Consider the following 25,620-nt stretch of genomic DNA (forward strand, 5'->3'; position numbering starts at 1 on the left):
TGTGCCTCGGTGGACGCTGCAGGACCAACCTGTTCCAAACCCTTTTCGATCCGCTGACGTCCTTGGCACACCTAACACCCCGTTTACACACTTGTACAGCAAATTTCAGCCCAAGCCTGCAGCTATGTACGTGAATATGTTGAATGCATCCTTCGAATTATGTAGTATAATTTGTCCAGAAGTCAAACCTTCTCGATCTATTTGAATGGCTGCGCTTGAATTCGTTTACGCTTCTTCGATTTGAGATTAACATTCTGTGTTCGTGCTGATGCTTTCAACAAATTCTCGCAGATTCAGAATTTTCATAATTCATTTATAACGTACATTATTACACAGGTATATATATGTACAGTACTCGTAAAATATTTTTTCGCCAGGAAAGAAAAGAAAAATTTTTAAAGCTACGAATTACACTGGAACGAAATTACAAAGAACGACTCAGCATTCAATTTCGGGTTCTAAAATCTGAGTTGTTCATAAAAATGTATAAATTATTACAATTCTCTCTAGCAGCACGTGCACTATTCGTGTTCCACGTGGATGTGTAAGTGTTCGATACTTATAAATCAACAGTCTTCGCACAGGGAAAGGATGCTCGCCAAATATGGGGAAGAAATGTTTTCATTTTATTGAATAAAAAGAATGTCATTTAATTCGACGAAATAATGAAAACAGCGATTTGTGTCATCAAATGAAACTAACACTGAGTTTGATAAATTCAACAAATTTTTTTCCCCTTGTACACACGCCCCGCACCCTTATTTCCCCCTTGGTTTCCTGCCACCTCTCCGTGACATTTCGCCAATCAACCGCGTTGATGCGGTTGTACGGATCAGAGAGGAGGTTTTCGATCCGAGATGCAAAAACTAGGGAGATGTACGGAAATGAACCGAGTCTAATGGAACCCGGGGATTATGACATGACGGTGTGTCCGATCGGTATGCAAATGTGCGCTGGGAAGAATACGTTAAAAATCGTGTTCGTTTTGAGGAAAGAAAAGCCCTCATTTTCCGTCCTGTGCACCCCTGCCTTGCCTTTTACTACTCTACTGACAATGTTCACGTGTTAAATCATAAAATATGACGAATGAATTCAGCATGTAATTTAATGCATGATTTGTATTGTGAATTCAATCAAATATATAAGAAATTACGTAATAAATCACAACAGCACGAATCATCGGATATTCTTGGTCAAAAATCGTATCGGCAACGCTGCACGATTTTTGATCTAGTCTTGTAATTTGTTATATGATATTTTATACATCTTATTGAATTGACCAGACAAATCATGTGATAAGTTACATGTTGAGTTCATTCGATCGTAACATTTCGTGATTTACCGCATAAGCTTGTTTAGTAAGGTATGCTTTGAAGCCTGACTTTCTGAAAAGATTCTCCGATTTACTATTTGGCCATGTACCCGACTTCAAATCGTAACTTCATGGTCAGTTTTTTCAATATCTGGTGTTTCAAATTCACAATTGATCGTAAATCTTGTAATAAAAAATAACAATAGTGTATCAAGTATAACTTATCTAGGATTAAAGTAAACTGCAGGTTAGGCTTCTCATGCATGAAAAGTACATATTACTGCGAATTTAAATTGGATGTAAGAAAAAAACAACACAAAAACAACGTTTATCGTCGTAGGGTCGCGTTACTGAGATTTTAACGAATATTATCCAATTTTTCGAATTAATATCTATCGAGCCATAGTTTGCTAACCTATTTTTAAGAAAAATAAATGTATACTCGAGATCGCGACACAACATATCGTTCCTCTGATACGTCGATATCCCTGCTCGGAAATATACTAGAGGATGTCACATATTTTAATGCCTATTCGGAGTGCGGTTAACTAGAATTATTAACACGACTGACCCGATAACCTTATATCCGATAAAACCAGATATAATCGCTCATTGCTTTTCTCAGACAATATAGTTAGATAAAGTCGCGGCCATCCACTCTCATCACTTTCATATTCTCTGATGAAATACCGAGGCTGCAGGTCTGATCGATTGTAGTGGCTTCTGAATTGACGTTATTCGACGAAAACTTCTTTCTAGTTTTTCAGATCGGTGTTGGTTCGAACTTGCGATATTACACTAGAACATAGAATAGCTGGAAATTGTATCAATTTGAGGCAATAACCGAAGTGAGAGCCTGAAACGACTTCAACGATTGTTTCGGATACTCTATCTGAATATAGCGTTTGTCAAACATTCGATATCGTCCCTTCTTACATAAAAGAAAAAGAAATTGCAGTGTGGATGAACCGCCAATGCGAACCACAATAATTTTCGTTACAAAGATCTATTGAGTACAACGTGTGTACTGAATTATTGCACGAGTTCATGAAAAATGAATTGAAAAAGTGGTATAGTGTTTAAAGATCAGGCTCAATTAAAACGTGTGACTTCTTTGCATCGTATAATGCACGCGAATAATGCTGGTGGATAACCCAAGCATATTTATTTAATTTTTAATCTCGAAGAGTTTCAACGTATAAAAAAGGCAAAGATACTTAGACAGATTCTAAACGTCTTGAATCGGAATTCGTTTGCAAATGCAAAAGCTACTGTAATTCCTCCCACTGCTGCCTTTCACACGTTACGTGCTGACAGTTAAGCACACATCGCGCGTCCAAAATAAAGCACGACGGCTGTCCCTCGAAAAGCCCACTTGAGATATCCGAGATAATATGAGTGCTCTTCTGAAGTGATAATTTATTCAAGAACTGATTCAAATTTCACAGGAAGGGATTCCTACCGAATGCAGTGACGATAATCATACATGCATTTTTAAATATACGTCACTTATTCCTTGTTCTTCGTCCTGTCCACGCAACGGATATTTTTCACGAGTATGTATAAAAAACGAAGCGTTACTCCCAGCCATTTTCACGTTTACTGCAGGGTAATCGTACCTCACTATCTTCCCTGGTGATCACAGCGAGTTTTTAAGCCCACGGTTTATTTCTTGACATTTGCTCGCGAGCTCATGCGTATACCTCGGAACCACTTATTGTTACTCCCATTACAGCTCTGGACCTTTTCACACGTGATATCCTCGTATTTTAGTGATATAATCTCATACCCACCTCGTCGACGTGTTACAATATTTACTACCGAGACTTTTTGTCTCCGAGCTCAATTTTTCATGCCACTAAAGCGCCGTGTCAATTACTCATTGACCTTTTATCGTCTACCTATTACACCTATAAAGCATGACGAGACTCGAGCTAAATTTTCTCGCGTAAAGTCACACAGGTGATCGGACGAGTCCAACTTTGAATACTTTCAAGCTTCCAAAGAATTTCAAGTAATGCTAATTGTTAGGGAGGTGCCCTGGTCGATTTCGACGTTGACATATATATATCTCGACACATATATATATCTCGAAATATCGATGCCCACGTATCTCAAATACAAAAAAGAACTCGCGAGTCCCATTCTATACACAATTCTGACCAAAAACATGTCGACACGTTTTCATTTGACGCAGAAATAAAGAAACGGCACGGACTCTACGAAATCGCACTGGTAAATTCGTAGAATTCGTACCATTTCTTTGTTTCGGCGTCAAATGAAAATGTGCCGGAGTGTTTTTGTTCGGAATTGTGTATAGAAGGGGGCTGTTAGGCCCTCGTTCACGTTTCAGATACGCGGACTTCGATGTTCAGAGATGCGTACGAGCACGTCGAAATCGACTAGGGCACCACCTCGAGTCTTGGCGAACCTTTTGATTCTGGTACTCACCGACGACATCCAGGAAGCCCGTGTTGCTGGACATCGGGTCGGTGTTCACCTGGCACATGTACCAGCCACGGTCCGTTTCTCGCGTGTCACGTATGTGCAGGGACCACGTGCGATGCCCGCTATGCGTCACTGCGATCCGGTGATTCTTTGTGATCACGTGACTGGCTATCGTTAGAATGGTCTGCGTGTCGACTCGGAGCCACGCCACCTAAAACCATCGCGCAGATTTTATTCGACTCAATCTCTTTGTGCAGCCGCCGTATAATTGCATGAACAGGAAATGCAGCCACCTTGTTGATTAACTGCTACAGGCATCTTATTCTAATCAATCCACGGTTCCTGGAGGGTTTGCATATATCAAATGACTTTTGCCGTCTCACTAAATGGAAAAATTAATAAATAAATGAGGAAATTAGAATTCTTTGTGCCATGTTGCTTCTCCGGTTCGAAATTCAGGCTAATTATCGGAGCATGACGCCGCGGGCTTGTTTCCCAGATGTTACGCTCATCACTTCCCCTGAAACTCGGCTCAGACGTTATTGGCGTCGTCTTCGACTGTAGTCTTTCCGTTTTTCTCGTCTTTAATTTACAAGAAAATAAAAGCTCGAGACGCTTCTTCTGCTCCGAGTCTGGGGTGTAGTATAACCGTTTCTGTAAATTGGTTAGCAATAATTTAAATACTGATGAAATTCTTTCTACAGATGATAATTATTTTACTCGAGCTCTCGGAAGAGGTCGAATAAGTGGCTCGAAAAAGTATCCACAGTTTATATTCTAGGAAGCCAATGAGCGTAGGTTAAATTGAAGTACCCCTCGATTTTCTACCCAACTTAAACCTGGCACAATTCAACATATGTATATTAGGCGACAGAAATAAGAACCGATAGGTCGGACTCTCTTGTAGAATATTCCACACTGAACATCGGGCATTATATGAAATGATGATCGCAAGACTGTGGGGTCTAAAGTGCCGTCGAGTGTGGCAGCACTGATTTGCTTTACGCTAAAATTCCGTTTGCGTGACTTTTGACTCCTTTTGTTTCATCCCTATTGAAAAAGATGAAAGGTCTGGCTTCACTTGCGACCCGGTGAGGCGATACACAAGGGTATGAAAAATTTTCGACCCTCGAACCTTATTACCGATTGGCGATACGCAAGTAAGCTACGACGACGAACCAAATTCTTGAGGGTGGAACACCTTACGTGCAATTATTTAGAAGAAAAATCGAATCCGCTCACGAAGCTCACGTCGTGACCAAACGGCGTTTTCACACGAGATCGGCTCGACTCGAAAACCGTTTTCACAACAGGCGGAGGGCCCGAAACGTCGGGATATCTGCCGGCGGTAGGGACTGCATAAAACCTCGGTTTTCATATCGCGTCCGATCTTTTCGGACAGCTGGTCAACCCCGAGAGCTGTAGAAAGGGCTTGCGAAGGATCAAGTGACAGTTATCTTTCACCAAGATATCGGACCGTCGGAACGTTTTGTCACGGGATACTTTATGCCCGGGTCGAGCTCCCCATCTCTTGTCCGTCAAAAATTCGGCAAAACTTTAGGCATAAATTCAAGCCCGCACAGTGCTTCGTACGGTTATTTTTCATGCACGCTGAATGACAAGCTAAATTTAATCAAGTCAATTGGTTACTAGTACGTATAGATGTGTGTGTACGTGAGGAAGGAATTCTGTACATGCATTAGTTGAACGAAGATGAAGAACGTCGGTTCGTTAGGGATGCAATCAATGATCAATGAAATGATTACATCTATTCAGATTCAAAGGTCACCCGAACGGTTAAACAGCCTTGTAGTTATCGTATAGTTTCTCGTACAGTATAGAGCATGGGTACAGTATCCGTGGAATTATCGACAGCTAATTGTAGCAAAAATAAATCGATCGACTGATTTAAGCTCGAGCTTGATCTCTGAATAGAGGCCATCTCTGTACAAATTCGCTATCTGTTGAAACTAGAATCGTTATATCTTGATCTGCATTTTCCCAAAGGTTGAACTAACTAGTTCTCAAGAGATCAAGTCAGTCCTGTAATTATGTCAGTTGCCTGCGTTACCGGCGCCAGCCAAGCGTTAGGTATGAGTCGGAAATCGATAAAGATTAGCATGCACGAGGTATGCGGGTCTTCAATATAGATATCGTCGTACCAGAAGCACGTCAGCAGTCTTGGTTCGATACGGGTGAAAAATTCTAATACGGAGCAATAGCAATTAGCGAGAGACGGATACGTAGACGAAGAGGTAAATTGAGCGGAAAAAAGCCCGACCTACTAACACCGCTGTGCATTTTACGTTCGAAGAGCATTTCTGCAAACCTGAGGCGAGGCGGTGTTTTTTGTGTAATGAGTCCGAGGTGGAGTTTAAGGAACGAGGACCTTAATTGTGTGCGAAAGAAGAGGGGTGTCAGCGTAACAAGGAGCTCGCTGTCCGGGATCCATGAAGTGGGAGATGGCGCCTCTTTGTGGCACACTCAATTGCGCGCGAGTAATTATTCAGTCCGTGGCGAACTCACCCTAAACGAACCCAACGGAACCTGACCTACCTTGGCTTAACCCGTATTTTTCAATGCGTACCTATCGCGAATCTCTCCGCGGTGTTCTATGGAGCGTGGAAACGAAGTTGCTTCATTATTCGAGTGCACCTCGTGGAGTTATGCCCTGTTTCGAGCCACTGACTTTCCAAGACCTTAGAATTACACCCCGGCACGAGGTTCCCTTGACACCGTGTGTGAAAGAACAACATTTTGCGGTGCTGCAATGTGTCTGCCCGTCGTCAATAATCCGGCTAACCGGGCCGCACTCGAGGCGCGGAGCGTTAATTAATAACAGAATTACATTGGCGAGACCGGCGCATGTCCGATGCTATTTTTATTCTAGCCTGGAAAACTTTCAAATTGGCTGCGTCTTCCAAAAAGGTTCGTTAAAGTTACGCCGGGTCGGTTTATACTCGTTAGCCCAAATGGAAACTGGGAAATGCCTTGAAATTAGGTGCTATCAAGGCCTTGCGCAACGGATGCAAAGTTTCGCAATGAAAATTATAACGTCACCCATTTTCTCGTCTTATTGCTCGTCCAATTTCGTAATTCAATTCAGTCGCGCGATAAGAGTACCTCGTGACGTAGAACTTACGTACGATCCGATTAACCGAGTTCGAGTACTACAGTCGTTACGATTCGGAAGAAATTCCGGGATAATTCGTTTATAATTCAAATCTGTTCACCCCCACGCGTATTAGGATAATTCGATGCCGGGATTATAGAGATTCAGTGTTGAAGAGAGACCCCAAGTCGCTTTCACCGTTGGTAAAAGAAAATATTGTCAAACGCCGTCGTTTCGAACCTTTCATGACGTTACAAGTAAGGTTACTGACGCTGATCATTTGAAATTCAGATCGGCAGTTCAGTATTTTAACCCCTCTTACTGCGACATTGAATATTCCCTTAACCCTCGAACTTTCACCCTTCTTATATTCAATTTCTTTAAAATATTTGCAATGTAAACAATTGCGAATTAAAAGACGAGTGTCGAGATTACGGCAGAGTTCCGCCAATAATTACGAAAGAAAAGGATATATTCCAAAAGAAGGATGAAGAGAGAGAGAGAGAGAGAAAGAGCAATTATTAAAATCGAGTAGACGCCAAATCCGGTAAATTGATTAGCACAAGTTTGAGGAAGCGAACAAATTGGTAAGGTAAATTTCGTTAAAAATGGCCGCTCAGCCGACGCTTCGCTTCCTCCTTCCCTTTTCCCTCTCGCCCTCTTCCTTTCGCTGTCAGCCGTTTCGTCCGAGTTAAAATCCGCGATTCACGTCGGAACGGGAGTTGAAGAAAATGGAGGAAAGAGAATGTAAAAAGGGAGTATAAGTGAGAAGCAAGAAGCGAGACGAACAGGGAAAATAGAGACAGAGGTAGAGAGAGAGAGAGAGAGTGATGTTTGCGGGATGCAAGAGCGACAGCGTTGACGTTCGACTCGATTCAATCAACGCGGCATATCGTCGACGTCTTGACGGAGACGTCAAGCGTCGACGGATATTCGTGAGCTTGAAATATGAAAAATGATGGGCCAACGGGAAGAACGCCAGAAAGCGGGAACTGGTTGGCAGAGCGTATATCCATCCCCAGTCTCCGCGGAGCGTGTCTTCTCTCATACCCCGCAGGAACTCGGCTCAGATTTTCATCTTCATCCGCGGCGTGCAAACACCCGCTCCGTGTCTTATTCGGAGCTTCATCTTTCATCCATCAGTCTTACCTCGACGGTCAAGCAGGCAGATTAATCCGACTCTCCGATTCGCGAGAACTTGCCTCCGGGCGACGATTCTCAAACCGTAATCCCGCAGTCAGTCAGCTAGTCGCGATTATAGTCAGCTGATCTTCTTCGTTCCGTCTTATACGCACCCGTAGGAATTGATGGAGTGTCGGGATTTGCAAAGAGCCGGGTAGAAGCCCGCTGTCATATGTCGAGCCAATGTTGGTTATGAGCTTTCGGATGACGCTACAAGTGTGTAAGAGTTTTTCTTTTTCTCACATACGCTCTCTCTCTTTTTCTCTCCCTTTGCGTTGACCATTTTTCCAGAACTGCTGTGAAGATGAGGTTCAGCGGGGAAATACCGTGTATACGATGCCTGTCACCTGCCTGTCGACACTCTTTACCGAGTCTTCATTTCACCGGTTCTGTTCTCACGCACTGAACGCCAAATCCAACCGCCGCACGCGTCAAATGGACGATGATGAAACTTCCCAAATAATTTTTTTCCCCTCGTTGTCACTTCCACAACCCTCAGCGACCAGCCTGGACTGGAGAACTTCTGTTTGTGCCTACAGATGTATGTATCAAGATACGAGTGGAATCTTCCTGTCTTCGAAAAACTTATTATGCGATACTCGCGTTATACCGGTAAATATGTTTACTCACGACGTAATGATAACCTTTCTTGGGAATACTCGAGATTTCAAAGTGAAATAAAATCGTTGAGATGAAAGACATGACGATTTGATTCGTCCAAAGTTAAGTGAAAGAAGAAAAAAAAAATTGAAAAACACTGAAAAATTTTACAGATATAAGCGCACGAGAGATTGTGCCACGTACAATTCGCTGGTTAACCCCTGACACGCAAACATCCAAGCCGTATATCTCTCGTAGCAGTGACTGTCAAAAATACCCAGTGAAAATTAATTTTAAATATCTCAGCTTCTGATAAAGGTAGAGATTTTTTATTCAATTAACGCTTAAACAATTCCGCATAAAATGGTTGTACTGAAAGTAATTAAGTTGAAGTAAACAAATAAAAGATAACATTGAATCGGTTCAATCCTTACGGTCTGGTCTAAGAGTACAAGTTTTTGGGGGGTTGAGGGGGTGACTTTACCCTCATTGGCTGTCAGGGGTTAAGGACCCTCGGATGAATCAACGACGTCTAAAATGCCTGCAGTGACATTTCACGGCTCCTTGCCGTTTCTTAGCAAATGTCACTGTACGTGATATAAGTGATGAGTGATACTTACGAAAATGTCGCGTGTCTTATTACTCACCTTCGTTTTCTACGCGCGTTACACTTCGGTTGTCAGTCTTGCCGCGCTGTCACGTGTAACGGCTGACACTCGTGACGATAAGAAGGATACAGAAATTGAATCGCGACGGCAATTTGCGAATCATTGATTTTTTGTATCCTCCTTTATTTTTTGTTCATTCCGCAGGCTTTGGACAGTCCTGTATTAAAACATTTGCGTCGCGCAGCCATCATCAATACTTGTCGCTTAACCGATGTTTTGGGCCTTTAGTATGATTACCTGTGAACGTTGACGCGAATCCCCATCAAAGTCCAGCGAAGCTGTTCGTTACTATCGAGGCAATTTAACACGTGTGACACACACCAGCGACGCTTGACAGCAATTTCACCGAGCAAAACTGAAATATTATACCGAGGCAACACAACCTTTGTGACGTTGTGTATAACGGTTTTGATGGGTTAAGTGAGAAATGATTGGTCCGAACGTTTGTTGTCACATGCGTTCAGGATTTTTACTTCCGACTTGAAATGTAACTCGCGGTTGACGATTTTTCATAATTAATTAAGTGATTCTAGAATCACTGACAGGCTTGACGGATGATATTCTATGTGTATTTAGTTGAATCATACCGCTCAATACCGTTGAGCGGTTATTTTTTTGGTTAAAGCACGTAGAAGAGGGGCTCGGATTAGACTTATCTTCTTAACATCGTTCTGGTTGAACGTACCTCAAGAGTCCAAGGTTCAAAAATACAAATAAAGCGGCTCAGCTCAACTCTGGTGGGTCGTTGAGCTTCTCAAAGCTCTGATCCGATTCCAAACGATGAAAAAACTTGTTTCGTGGGAACCTGAACGAACCGCTTTACCAGCGACGCTCTCAGAGGTTCTGTGCTTGGAAAAAATGTACATCTAAGCCTCTATTTACAATAATTGAAGCTGAATCGATGCTGGTAAACAAACTTACTATGAGCGGAACGGATAATCCTACCGTTAAACATTGCCATTCGAAACCAAATGTGATTCTTAGATCGCCTTTCACTCAACGATTATACGTAAAGTTAACAAAGGTAGAGTCGAGAGATTCAATTCGAGGATTGAAACGGCACCGATCGGATTTGGGAGTTTGATACTTTGGGCGAAGTTTCAAGTGATCGCGCATCCCGAATTATTTGAATAGAGCGATGACTAGACGGTCTAATTCAGTCTACAGTTGACTTCATTCAGCCATTAGAACAGCTCGGTAAACGTGGCACAAAAGTTTCTGTAACTAGCTGCATTGATCGGCGTGCACGCGGTCGAATATCCCGCAAACTTTGATCCTGCCCAACTGCACTAAAATTCCTGCGTACCCCTCGCGCATATACATTATACAATATACAACAACCAGTAGTTGCATGGGTGATGTTTGAGTGCACCGAGTAACCAGGACGATAAACGTGGCATAAAGAAATGTCCCACTTTGAGTAAAAGCGACCAAGATTTATTCGTCGTGATAACTAGCCAGCGGTAGGTAGCTCCACTCACAATCAGAGAAGATAGGAAGGAACCTTCGGCCAAGCAGGGTTTGAGGTTAGGGTTGTAACTCTGTATCGCCCCCACGTCAGCCCCTGAGGATAATCGGCATCAATTGCAGACGAGTTCGTAGTCAACGGTACGACGCGATGCGATCGTCTGGCTAGAATCGCGGGGTCACCGGATACCGGTTTCGGTTATTGGACCCATCGATACGGCGGAAATACCTCCAGGAGTCGAGCTCCGACCAAAGTGGTCCACGTGATCTTGGCCCAGCGAGTCCAGCTGACCGTCAAGCGATCCACCCTTGCGGGTCATTTTCGCCCTTCCACCTTCCACCTTCCACCTTCCACCTTCCATCTTCCATCTTCCACCTTCCACTTTCCTGTTACACCTCGAGTTCGAGGTTCAAACGTAGCCCCGAGCAGCAGACCACCATTTCTTATCCCGTTTCTCTTACCCTCATTTCCCAACAATTCTCGCCCCATCAATCTTTCATTTCTCACCCTCCCATGCAAGCTCCTTCCTTCCCCATTCCGTCCGCCCTCCCGCAACACTTGGTTTTCCCACCTTGTGCCAGTCCTCGTTTCGCGTGAGCATAGGAAAAATTGCATTTGCTTTGCGCTCCTTCAACTAAATATCGCGCTATCAATATCAACCAGCGTCTATTCGAGACCCGCGAAACATCGTGAAAAATCTCGTCATCGCAGCCGGGCGTGAGAGGGCCTTTTTTATATGTACTGTACCTATCACCCGACCGGGTCCCCGGTATTCACGCGATTATATACGAAATGAAACTTCTACGAATAGTTTTCCACCAGCGGCGAAAGCGCTGACGTGAGAACATCCCATTTAGCTAAACAGTGCTAAGGCGCGGATATCACGGGTTAAATAAAGCCTAAGGGTTGAGACTAATCTACGCCTGGGTGATTATACGGATCGAATTATTTAGTGAAGTTTAAAGCCTCCTTCACTCTTTACCGTCTCACGGGCTATTGCAAGATTACTCGAAAACAATCTCTCATACCACTTGCCAGATTTATAGGGAAATTTGAGGACAAAACGAAAAGATTATACAGCTACTTTTATTTAAATACAAAATTGAATAATGGAAAAAATATAATAATGGTTAAATTACGTCAACCTTCGAATATCTTTCTCTTACATCTGTTGAAAATCACATTGGGGACGGTATCATTCTCACTCCGTATAGCTTTTGTTTCCCACCTCTTACGCCGTCCTTGGTCACTCAACTGCAGTTATTGATCAATGCCATTAGCCACACTTGAGTTCTTTCATCACATCGATTACTGAACCTTCTTTTCTCGTCTGTATAAAGTCTAATACCTACTATATTCGATCACTCAGAAAAGTCTTTCATCGACTAAAGTGCGATTCTTTCCACTTATAATACAGAGGTTTTATTCTCATGGCACCTCCAGGTCTGAAATAAGACAAGTGCGACATGAAAAAATCAAATAAGAAGAGGAAAAGCGAAAAGTCTCAACTCGAATTTTTCATAGTCGATAGCGGATTCCATTGGCTTACAGCAGCGAGGCACAAATTTATGTCATTTCGGTTGATAACGGATAACACGACACATAAGCATCCATGCCGACAGACCATGGCAAAAACCAATTGAATAATGCGAAAATATACGCCAGAGATCCAAGGGTAAACCAAATTGTAGATGAAAAACGGGCCCCGCTACTTTCATGAGTGGAAAGTATAGCCCAATATCAAGACTGCACGAAAGTCTAACGGAATTCGGCAGAAATATATCCGTTTGGTAATAAAGAGAGGGAAAAAAATTATCAAACATCTAAAACAGTGGAAAATAAAATGTAAAAAATACTCTACACGGTCTGATTATTTGACCTCTGATTCGTTACCCATTTTTCACACCATTCGATGCGATACCGATACCAGCTGTGGTACACGTTAGGTGGAAGAACACGAAAAATCGAGATCATATCACTGGCTAATGCAGGTAGCGTGCGAACTATACAAGTAAAAATATTGACGTTCAACTGTAATAGCTGTACCAGGCGTAAAGTCTGGGTGAGACGAAGGTGAAGAATAAGTTTACATGGTTCTGTCGAATAGGTGCCATGAAAAATGAAAAAGTAATAACAATTCAAGGCGGTGAATCGAAAATACATAAACTAATTAATCTGTATAGTCAACCTGATGATTCAATCTCAACTGATTTGGCAGGTATGCATTAAACCAAGCGCGAAGATTATTTCAAAATTTGTCGCAGGTAATTCGGAGAAAGATGAGCATCACTCCTGCTCGCAAATTCAAGCAATTAGTGTTATCTCGTTAATCATATCAGAGCGCGGGTAGAGCAGCACGAGTCGCGGAGAGGAAAGCGAACAGAGAGATAGAGATAAAGAGGGGGAGAGAGAGAGATATAATAGTAATGGAGCGGGAGAGAGAGAGAGAGAGAGTGTCGCTCGCCGTGTGGAAGAAACATACTACAAATTTGCACCCTCAGCGTGAGAATTAGTTGATAATTTGTTCCCCACGCTGCGCAGCTTCCTCCGGTCCAGTTGAGAAACCACGAGAACCGAGATGAACCCGCAGGAATCCCTGCAGCTATCCCTCCATTCAGTTTTGTCAGACTTCAATTTCACCCTCGACACACGTAGACGTTGGCGTGCCGACACTATTCGGTACATTTGGGACCTTTGGCTACCCCGAATGGATTCACATCGGTCACGATCCGCCGAGCTGCTAGTTAACGCTGTCTGAAATCGGTATTTGGCATTACGACGATCTGAATACAGAAGTTGTGCAAGGGATGCACGGCGCCGCGTTACGTGCCGGAAGTCAGGAGTTTGGTGATTGGATATGAACCGTGGTTAATGCAGCTGTTGTATTTGGTTTGGATTACTCGAGACTGCTCAACTGCTGCGTAATCAGTCCCGATAAATCCAATAACGCATGCAGTCGAACTATCGTAACCAACTTTCGAAACTGAAGGGGGGAGGGAAATTCAGATCTGCAGTATCGATCAGTAGGTTGTGCTGTCGCACTCCCGGAAGTGCAGCTGCAGATATCTCAGTCGTGTTGGTGGTGCCTAACGAATGAATCGTCAACCAATGTCTGCGTTCAGTTGTTTTCTTATCTATCTAGGTGAGGCTGTGTGAGAAAAAACAAAAAGTTGTTGCCCCGGGGTCAGCAAATTGTATGTGTCGATCTACCGGAAACCATTTAGCATTTCTCTTCTTCGTTCGAGTGATGTTTGATTGGGTGAATTTTGTATTTTCGAACACTGGTGTATGAGGTGATCAGTCTTGATGGTTCCGGTTTTTAGATCACCGGTTGACATGCCGTACAACAGTGCTTTCGTGAATTAGGTTCGAAATAAGGTATAGTTTAGATCACAACTTTGGACTAATACGCGTTTTGAACGTCGCCGCGTCGCACCGAATTTGGGCAGATCGTACAATGTTCATGTTCGAGATGAGATTTTCCGAAACTGCTCAGCATCTCGTTTCCATCTCCAGTTTCCTTTGAGCGTTAAACAAACCACGATTTTCTGTGAAATGTCCCGGCCGTTGGTCATATTGATTAAATGGTACCGGAAAAAAACTTGACGACGGTTTCCCGCGCGTTTAACTGTGCTAAGTGACAGACGATTGCAGGCGACGCTAAAAATAGTGAGCAGTCATGAAATTTCACCTGCAGGTATATAATATTATTGTTATACGGGAAATAAATTTTTTCTCCAGGAAAAATCACTGGTATTACCTACCAGCAACGGGTATACGCTAATTACGTATAAATGCACGCGGAAGCGATATGAATAATTACCGTGCATAAGGCGTATATTTGTCGGTTGTTATTAAACTTGAAGCAGGAAATTATGGTTTTAGCATTAAATTAGTGGCTTCTCGTTAAACATCGGTCTAGATATACCTTTCAGGGACAAGAGTAAGCAATCATATCCGTAAAATCGAATATTAACGAAGTCAAGATGATATAGGTCTACGATGCATGGGTATGTGTATAAATAGAGCGAGCTGCCATTTCAGGCAAGTTAAACATTCTCTCTCTCTCTCCCTCTCCCTCTCCCTCTCCCTCTCCCTCTCCCTCTCCCTCTCTCTCTCTACAAAAGCTAGGCGCCTTTAGTGAGCCAACGTTGGACGTAGCGATAAAATAATGAATTTTGGTGCCTCATGCTATATTGAAGAGCCCTGAGGCCCTTGTATAGAGTGAATCACAATGTAGTGTGAGCATTTGTACGGGTTATATAGGTAGTATCGACTTTCATGTCTGAACGCCTGTGATAAGGGCAAAATTGTAAGCACTTCACTCCCGGATGTTATGTTCGTTACATCCACTGCCCAGGGCAACAAACTACGCGCGCAACGATGCGATGTTATTGACATGATGTTAAATCGAGCCCGGTTTAGGGCGGCGAGGTCTTCGGCGGTACAATTACGCTTTTGAACCAATTGAAATGAAAGAACGGATTTCAACCATTTTGGGTGAAATTGATAATGGAAGGGGATCTGCGGATGGGGTATGTTTTCTCATGCCTGGATTTTCGTCAAGAAAATTTGGAACGAACTCCTCCAATTAGGTTTATGGTCGTAAAAATATTTCGAGGCGACGAGGAAAATTATCCCGTCGTTTCCGCGGTAAAAGTAATTTCGAGTTTTTAATAAAATTACGAAATTTCCCACAGAGTTAAAGCAACGTAAAGTGAGTTCTTTGGGACACAAGTTACCCGACAAGATTCTCATCCAAGACACGTTTAAATATTAACAAACCCATTTAAATATTAAGTACCGCCACGCTCTCCTCCTCTTTCAATCTCCAAACGCTTATGTACATCAGGCTTCGCGGGAGTTAGTAGTCATGGACAGGAGAGAAAAAAAAAAGAATGATAAACCTGTGGTTGAATCTTTAATGAGACGTTTTTTTCGATTTGAGAGCGAAAGTAACGTTTAAATTTTAGAATTTCAACCGCACACACACACACACACACACACGCACTTATGTTTCACTTCTAACTATACAATTTATGCTGGAAGAAGCTTCGCGATCATGTTTAGAATTTTTCAATTGATAAAATGCATGCAACATTCGTGCACGAAAGCTTCGGGAAAAGCGTGTGTCGGAAATACAAAAATTTGCAGGTACACCTCTGAAATATTTCTGCGACGAAACTTCAAGGGTCGGTAAATCGAATTCACGATCGCCTGTATCGGAGCGGTGTGTCTGCGAGACATCTTGCGGCTAAGGGGAGCATATGCGAATACCGCGGACGCCTTCCGTTCCCTCGATTCAATACCGCGGTAGAATTTTTGTAAATCACCAGGCGGCGGCATTTTCATTTCCGAGTTGGTCGGTCGCGTCGCTCCCTCGCGGCGATATAATGTTGCATCTATGCCATTAAATATCGGGCTATAAAACAATCCGGCGCCAACACCACCTTCGGTTATAACTCTGGATTCGGCCCGCGGAGCGTGGCGCTTGGCGACGTCTGGGGGGCGTCGGGGCGCCGCCGGTTAAAGTATGGGCGGGTGGATAAGGGGGATTCATGGGGTGAGAACCGGAACGAGGGTCGCCGCCGCGACGTCTATTAGAGAGAGAGGCGATTAACAAACTGCTGAACTCACACCCGCGGGATTTTATCCCCACTTAATGGAGTCCTCGAGGATACGCACGCAGATTCCCGCCAAATCTTTGGCTCAGAAATTATTAGGGATTGCTACGCCCTCTAATTTTCACCCGCGAGGACTAACCCAACTTCTGCGAGAGGAGATACGGGCTCACAGGGCTTCGGTCCTTCGAGCAAATTAAGCGTTTAAAAAATATATATGTATATATATATATATATATGCCCCTTTATATGCCTTATACATCCCTAGACATGCCAATGTGCCCTTAACTGAATGGAAAACGAGATAAAAGGGCTAGGGAGTAAAAATATACAGTGCCTACCCTAGAAGCTACTTAAGATAAGATCGATTATATGCTCACCGCAAAATATATTATACACACATGAAAAGTTTCGCGTCAAGACCTCGTGTTACAAGTACTGCATTGGCAACTTTTGCCCAACTATCGTTAGCAAAGTTTTTTTACCATCAGGTATCCTCTTGCGTGGTGCGTTCTTCTATCAGGACGAACGTTTAATAAAGATTATTTCATTTTAAACCGGACGTGGGTACGAATTTTTTTGTTTCAGTGTTATTGATATTATTTTTTCACTATCACGGATTATTATGGTTCTATAATTATGAGGGAAGCGTTTCACGCAAAATAAGCTGTTAAAACTGTTTTTATTTGTCTCGAATGAAGAAATCCTTCTCGCATGTACTCAAACAAATTGATTTCCAACCCTGTTCACATCGTCCCTTGTGCCGTTTCTAGCGGTGAAAATCTCAGGGTATATTACATTTTTTATGTATGTACTCTGAGCCAGGCCAGGGGAAATATTATTATACAGACTGGAAAATGGGGAAAGAAGGTGGGTATGATAATTTGTTGTTGGCGCAAGTCGCAACTCTAGTTATGAAACTTCGAAGCCGTCGTTGAAATGGAAGAGCGCGAAGCGTGAGAATTCATAGAGTGCACTCGATCCTATTTCCAGCCTTTGGAATTGCGACAAGTGATTTCCTCCTGTTTTCGCATTGATCTGCAGCTCAGAAAGTAACCACCTCCTGCATGATGCAGTCACGCGTGATGAGAAACACAAACAAACTAAATGAGGAAGAGAAACGATGACTCGACAGAACCTGAGGTATAATGTTGGTGCAGACTACGAAGATGCTTTCTGGGTAACCGAACAATCAGCGAAGATAATGAAAAATATTTCGCAGGATAGGAATCAGCAGTCACGAGCAGTATTCAAACTCAACCTGAAACTTTTCTGCGCAATCGGTACAATAAGGGCATGATCAGCGTCTGAACGATGATTATTATCCAATCGCTTTCATTGTCAGTTAAATGGCATCTCGCGGATAGGTCTATTTTTTATCACCTGCAGAATTGGAAAAGTTGTAATTTATTATTGTTATGTGTCCACATTTGCAATTCGTAGTGGATGCGAAAAATGATGTGAAATCTTTCGCTCCTACCTTGTAAAGACCAAGATCCTCGACGATGCAGGTGAAGGTGGCCTCACGACCGACGGAAACTGTTAGATTGTCCAAAGGCTTTCCAAACTTGGGTAAAACTGCAACAAAGAATGCAAAAGTCTCATCACAGCAACAAGAGTGACTGAAGAATTTAAATGAGAGGGAAATGTTCAAGTCTCAAAAAGGACAATTACACTATGAAACCTGACGTGATATGACAATTTTATTTACAACCTTGATTTGACTCCAAAGTGAGGGATCATAATTACATACTGCAAGCCCAGTGAAAAAAGAAAGTATTTAAGTTCATGCGTAATGTTTTACTCTACGGAGGACATAATGCCACGCGTTAATCAAAGTTTATATTCCAATCAGCGAATGTACGGAGGAATCTTGATGTCGGTACCACAGTTACTGATTATACATAATGTGTGTGTATATATATATATATATATATATATATATATATTTTGTTGTTTGTATAGCAGGGAATCTTATGAAATCAAATTCATTCCTTGGCGCAGCTGTGAAGATGACGAAGAGCTTGCGTGCCCAGGGTGCCTGGCAGTAGTCTATTATTTCTCGACGACGCCGTCGAACTACGCGCCCTTCCCTCGACGGCACGCTCCGTTCACGCGGTACGAATTTTCTGGGTTATTCACACCGATTCACTCGATGGTCACGTGCCGTCATGAACTACGACCCCCGCAACGCGTGGCTACGCCAGGACCACCCGATTCCCGGTGCGCGGTTTTAGTCCTCGCGAGGAATTAGCTCGGATGCGTCTTGGTTCGTTTTTATTACTTTGTTATCAAATATATTCTGGGTAAAATATACTTGCTTAAATTTGCACAATTCTTCACACGTCAAAACTGTAAAAACTATGAAAAATGCCCCACGGTTGTGATGTTGAAACGTTATCCGTTCGAATTAATTGAAACACAAATTTCTACCAAGAGTTGAAGAAATCACAGAAGCAATAAGGAAATTGCTCAAAGAGAAACGTTCATTGACATAACGGTAATCATATTTCAACTCATTGTCAGATAAGGAAACGAAAATCAAGCTTATAACAATTCACACGTATAATATATTAGGGGGAAAAAATAAACTTGTTCTTTGCAGAATTAAGTTGAATCGCACTTATCGCCCTGTACTTTAATCTCTTCGCCGACGTGGTACCGAGCGTAACTGTTCAGGCAATATTCCACACCAGGTATATACTCGTAAGCCGCGGGCGTTGCCAAAATGGTAGACGTAGAAACGCGCAACACTTCTTGTCAGCAGTTGCGGATGAGTAGATATAATATGTCAGTGGCGACGATCAATGGCTGAAATATATGCATCCGCGTCGACATAGTTTCGCGAATCGCTTAACTTGACTACGGATTCCGTATCCCGATTCGGTTCGTATTATCACATGTTTACTACATATAAAAAAAAAGTGTGGCAGTGATTGAACATTTTTCGCCGAAGAGTCGAGCCTCTCCACAAAAGATGTCCAAGAGCTATTTCGCCGGTACTTCAACCGGGCCTACCGGGCTTCCTCTGGTTCGTTGAGGCTTTTAATATAAATACACGACGGGTCCGAAAATGGCACCGCGTCTTTGAACGGAATGACCAGTGGCCATTCACGTCCCTAATATATGAGCACCTATACAAACATGCGTCTACTTGGTCGACTCTCGAGAAGGGACGCCGCCTGCCCTCCGAAACCTCCGACGTTAGAAGGTCGGGAGTAAAAGTTGAGCGGTAGATTTTCCGTCAGAATAAGCCGGGTATCCGGACCCACGGCGCTGCCACTTGTGGGACAATCTTTTTCCCCGTTGTCCAGCCGACGAGGTTTCCCTCGGTCGAGAACATGAGTCTTGACTCGTGCCTCGGCAACACGCATTACGAGTAGTTCACTGCGATCGGTAACTAATGGCCAGAGTTGAGAGGCGGAGGAGTGGGGTCGGGGGTTGGGGTTGGGGAAGGGTGGAAGTAGTGCGAGATAGAGCCATTGTTGGCTGGATCGCTGGCTGCTTGGCACAGTTGAGATAACAACACAGCCGGCAGGCAGTTAACACTCTCTAACTGTATATTTATGGAACTAGGCTCAGCGGCGGTCTGATTCTCGTTAAATTTATCATGCATATCTATATTATACAGCCGTTATATTTATCTCTCTTATTTGCAAAACCCGCACTACTCGCAATCAGCCGGAATGCCGCACGTCACGGAGGAACCTCCACGCAGGTAGGTGTACTATACCTAATCGAGGGGCGCGTACCACTTGCCGCATTTCCATCTCGCTCCCAGACTTGACGCGACTTATACAAGTAATGAATATCAAGCGAGAATTCCGGTTCCATCGGGGCAACCTTGTGAAAGCAATATTAGCGGTGTACCGCGGATTCGGAATAGGTACTCGCTACTTGTACACATACCGTACCGCCGACTCGAAATCATATATGCCGTCTGGATATTCCTATTCACGGCGAACCTTGCCTGTAGGTACATACATCGGTAGACTTGGTTCCGATGCTTCGTGTTTACCCAAGGGTGACAGAAGTCCGTGATCGTATACCACGTGTGCTGGAAATTGTATCCTGCTTAAGGAGATCATACGTCAAGCGAGAATCTAACTAGAAACAGCCAATTCGCTCACACGTCACCTGCAATTGACTGCACTCCATTATGAATAATACCTTGGGTCTACTCGTTACTCTGAGGCCGGATTTTTGTGAGAATGGAACAGTAGTCGTCGACCGCTGACCCTCGCCAACCACGAGTGCGAATAGTTTCTGGCATTTGCTTCGCGTCTTATCGGAGAGAAAAAATTATACCGGCAGTGCTGAGAATACGTTGGAATACACTTAATGCGCGTTACAATTTACCTCGGCATAAAAACTGGGGGAATAAAATATGGAGATGGACTGAACTGAAGGGAAGTTCACGTTAAATTGCAAGTACGATTTTGTCTCAGCGAAAAGCTACGACGAATGTAAAGGGGAAGCGACTTCAATGCGGCTGGTACGTAAAGGTAATTGGGTTTCATACGTTCTCAAGGGTCCGTCGATCCGTGAAATCCCCTTTAGCCGAGAAATTTTATCATCTGATTATTCGGGTGGAACAAAACGCAAATATCAAAAGGTACTACGGAGGTATAAGACGTGGTACCGAACGATGGCTGAATATATACGCTCCGAACAAAGTATTGAAAACAAATTGCACCTACTTAGAGGCTTAAACCAGTGAGATCATCCGTTTCCTCGAAATTTTACCGTCTCTTTGTTCTGGTTTTAATTTGTGGTTTCAAATAACGAGCAAAGAACTTGATCAACGGTCGAGCGAGCTGCTCGAATGACATTTTCTCGATGCTATTAGTCTTACTCTGCGGGATTCGCGCTCGTAATTACCGAATATATAACCGTTGAAATCCTCCAGGATAAAAAGGTGGCACGAGAAACCACGCCGGTTGTTCAAAAGGCTTTTCAACTCCTCCAGGACGTTCCGACAAAAGTGTATTGTGGCACGAATAACACTTTCGTAAATGTGGCATACGAATTGACGATTTATCATTTCCAAGGAATCCCTTATCGCGTGGGCAGTGTCATCTTCTTAAGCGCCTTCTTCCCAACCCTCTTCCACACCCTGCAGGTGAAAAATACCGGCGTTCCCGCAGTTGCCCCTTGAATGAGTGTGTAATATCTGTTCGAATCCGGACGTAGGGAGAATACAATTTATACCGCCGACTTTGACGATTGCGGAAGCGAACGCGGAACGGCCGCGCGTCGGATACGCGACAACGAGCACGGAGGCGCGTGCCTAAGTGGTGATAGCCCGGCCGAACGAGCCCCAGGAATCAGATTCATTAGCAAATACCCGTGGTATGTTTCTAATGAATAGAGGCACGAATCCTGGCTTTGATGATAAGATCCTGTCTAGGTCGGAGGGCTACTCACCCCTGACCCGCGACCACGAAGCACGTGAGTTGTTACCCCAGAGTCCTCAAATCTTGGAGCCGCGCTTTGATCCTCTCCGCAAGCTTGCCTGAACGTCTCGAAGCTTGACTGTCGTCGCCAAGTTGTCCGAGCTCAAGGATCATGAGATCCTCGAACGCAACTTCACGGCCAGTCGCCGGCGTCCCCTCGCGGTTCCTTTTTCTTTATACCTTTCCAAGTCGGTGTTCGATCTTCCTGCACCCACTCATATTCAATGGGCTCCGATTATCCGACCGACGACGAGGAGGGAAATTAAGGGACGCCAACTCCGTCCTCGAGTTCTCCCATTGTTCCGAAGCCCCGTCCCTTCGCTTGATGACACGAGTCAATCACTTGGTTGGATAACGTCGCCGTCATTGTTCTCCCCGACTTCCTTCGATTGTGTTTAGGCTCAGCGCGAAATGTGAAACGTGAAATACGAAACGCGAGAAGCAAAGTGCCGGAGGAATTGGCGGAAGACCTTTCATCGCCCGATTCTCCATGTAAACCTGTTGATTTAGCTCCGAGTATTATGAGCTGGTCGTCTATATAGACAGGCCGCTGAGAACACCTTCGGTAAACTCAATTCTACCCCTCGTTCTTAATCATGCTGAGCAAATCTAACTTCCACAACCTGCACCGTGGACTAACTTCGGCTTGATTAAGCTCTACAGTCGGGTTTTAACGACCCTGTAATTCATAAGTGTAATGGCAAATTCTATTATTTAGCACTGAGTGGTCAATAGTTGTCGAGGTCCCAATACGCATTGTCTTCTATAATGAGACCGCAAATTCAGGAAACCCGCCGTCTTACCGAAAAAGTAATCTCAATTATTACGGTTAAATCGATACAGCTTGCAGTATCAATTCAATGGTGCAAGTCTACAGAGATTTATAGTAATGCGAGTTGTCGTTTTGACCGTAAGAAAGTGGTAGAAAATTTCTTACAAGAAATTAGTAAAGCGAATGACTGGCTCCTTAGGTAGAGGCATCAATGGTCGGAATAATTTTCTGTTAAATTTTTCAACAATTGTTTTCTGATTAGGTAGAAGTTCGCTGAACTGAGTCAATTAATTTTTGGCTTCTTTTCAATTTCAGCTGCCGAATTGAACAAAAGCATTCTGTAATGGTTGGATCGACGGCACAGGCGAGTGTAACCTACTTTGAATAAAATAAACATCTGTTACGTATCTGAAAATATCTTAGCGAAATAGGAAGTGAGTTTATCCGTTGAAATAGTTCAGAAAAGAATCGTTCAACAAATTAACCGTCAAACTGTCAAATTTTAAATTGACGGCAGAACCTATCAATACTTCAATTTACGAACTAACAACTGATCGACTCCAGCTCCAATTCCTCTATGCCGACAAATCAATCTCACCTTTGAGCTCTAAATCCCCAAGGGAATGTCTCCTGTTATAATTTATCATGTATATCAGTATAGATATACACCTATATACATCGACGCGGTGTAAAGTCATTGAAAAAATAAACGTTGGGAAAAAAATTCGATCCACACCGATGCAAGACTTGAATTCAACTTAAAGAGACGAGGCTGTCGTGCCTTAAAGGAGAGAAAAGAAAGCGAATGACCAAGTTTTCAAGGGTATACAACCATCGCAGTGTTCAGCGTCTAAATTTGTTTATCAGACTTCGCGGACTGGTTTTCCCGAGTGAAATCGTCACGGTGTATGCGTGAAAATTATTACAGACAGTAGGAATAGGTGTCTAGGTGTTGTATGCAATGCCTATAGACGAGCGAGACGATACACAAACGAAACGAAAATATGCCACGATTTCGCGTATATACGAAAGGGTGGCGGCGTGGCTGTCTGGGAATAGAGAAATGCTCCATGGATAGACCCACCGAAAAGGTCAGATAACGCTTATCTGTTTCCTGGATTTATTGCCACTAGGAAAACGCAACCGGGGCCGCTCTTCGCAGCCTATTTCGATGTTAATTAGGTGTGATGTCAGAGTATTCTTGGCCGGTACTGTGGTCTCTGGACACGTGATTCGCGGGCGCTGTGGAGAGGCGGAGAAATTATGCAACAAACAAGGCCCGGTTTCGGTTGGAAATCCCGAATAAATCATGAGACTTGGAAAATTTCATCCGTTTTTCAACAAAAAAAAAATTCTACTATTTTAAATAGTTAGACCGACGATGAATTGGTTTCACGAGTGCGCATAATCGGGAGAACATTTCTCAACGGAAATGAACAAGTTCATCTACGCGGTTATCTTCGTAAAGAGTCCGCAAAATTTTTCACTGTGACATGAAAGAGACTGATTAATCTGTATATCTCGATGCTGACAAATATTTGTCATTTCTCGGCAATTATAACTTGATTTTTTATCTCGAATTGTCATGGAGGTAACAACCACGGAGTGAAAGGACCGTTACGAGGGAAAAATGACAAAGGCACGATTGTATTCCCTCCCCCCCTCCCCGCCATCAATGTATGGAAGCGCCGTTCATCTCCCCTATTGTTTCATTTATTGTTCGCAACGTTAAATATTCTCCGAGTGCAGTGATCTACTCCACCCCTCCTGTTATATTTGAGGCCAGATACACTGTTCGCAAATTGGTACATCATACATATTTCCAAGTGCTCGCAATCCGTCTGATACGCGGACTGGATTCTTATGCGTGCGTGGAGTGGGTAGACAGAAGTCGTCCAAGCGTGCAGAGATTTTACGAGAACGGTGGCTTCATATTTTTTAATGAATCGCACATTTTGTATAGAAAAAAACGATGAGGACGAAAATTACGTATGATGATTATGATTCAAATTTACTCACATATTCCTCCAAGCGTATGAATTCGTACACAACTATATTTAATCCTGACATTTTTCAAAATCTGTCAATATTTTGGCCAAAATGCTAAGGAGGGTTTTTCTAATCGCAAGCTGTCAACGTTAGTCTCTGTTGTCGCACTGCAAAACTCTTCCGGCATTGTTACAATGGCGAGACAGCTGGTTCCCGAATTAAGTTGGATTACAGGATAGAATCACAGGAGTATGTATATCATTTGCATACACAGACGTGGCGAGTGGTAAAATGGAAATAAATCGATTCTACGCGTAGGTATCTATAGGTTCGAATATTCAGACGAAGCAAGTCGTGCGGCAGCAGCGAGAAAATCTGTAGGTAAAAGGTGTGTTCTTGATTGAGCCATCGTGGGTTAGTTGTAATTGTTCCGAAAATGAATTAACGCGGTACACGCAATGCACTTTAACTTATTCAAGTCGACGTGCGGGGGCCGGGTGGGTACCTACCCACCACCTATCTTATACGCTTGAACAATGTAAATTATGTTAGTTGGACATGAACGAAACAAGGCGAGCGAGCGCGAAAGTTTTACGGGCGACTCTGTTCGATCGAAACGACTGAACGAGAGGAGGGTTAATTCCCAATTTCTCAAATTTCAATCTGCCATAAAGTCCAAACGGCCGCGTTGGCAATCACATACCTACATTAGCGATAATTCAAACCCCGGTAATGCAATTTAATCACTCCTCGCTTGTTATGATAATTATCCGAAGCGTCGCACGTTATGATACATCCACGATGGAACAGAAATTTCATCGTCCCCTTACAATCGTTGGAAATGCGTTTGTACGGATATAAAACTTTTATGTATTCCATTAGTGAGGTACAGTGTTATAGATGACTGGCACGAAAAACTGAAGTGGAAACGATGCGCGTTGGCGAGGCGACGGAAATCCTCTATATTATACCTTTAACTCACACCAACGGTT

The 25,620-nt window shown here is 43.3% G+C and overlaps 1 protein-coding gene across 2 annotated transcripts in view; it reads right to left on the reverse strand.

Moving 5' to 3' along the window:
* The window catches only part of LOC124214675 (neurotrimin), a 47,853-nt gene that overhangs the window by 14,384 nt on the left and 7,849 nt on the right, over positions 1-25,620 (reverse strand). For both annotated transcript variants that reach the window (XM_046617213.1, XM_046617212.1), the window contains exons 2-3: positions 17,892-17,989; positions 3,764-3,971 (exon numbers count right to left, since the gene is read on the reverse strand). In XM_046617213.1, the coding sequence (XP_046473169.1) occupies positions 3,764-3,971; positions 17,892-17,989 (306 nt within the window). The remainder of the gene's footprint in view (positions 1-3,763; positions 3,972-17,891; positions 17,990-25,620) is intronic.

Source organism: Neodiprion pinetum, chromosome 3 (assembly GCF_021155775.2).
Source record: "Neodiprion pinetum isolate iyNeoPine1 chromosome 3, iyNeoPine1.2, whole genome shotgun sequence".
In the NCBI taxonomy this organism is placed as follows: domain Eukaryota; kingdom Metazoa; phylum Arthropoda; class Insecta; order Hymenoptera; family Diprionidae; genus Neodiprion; species Neodiprion pinetum.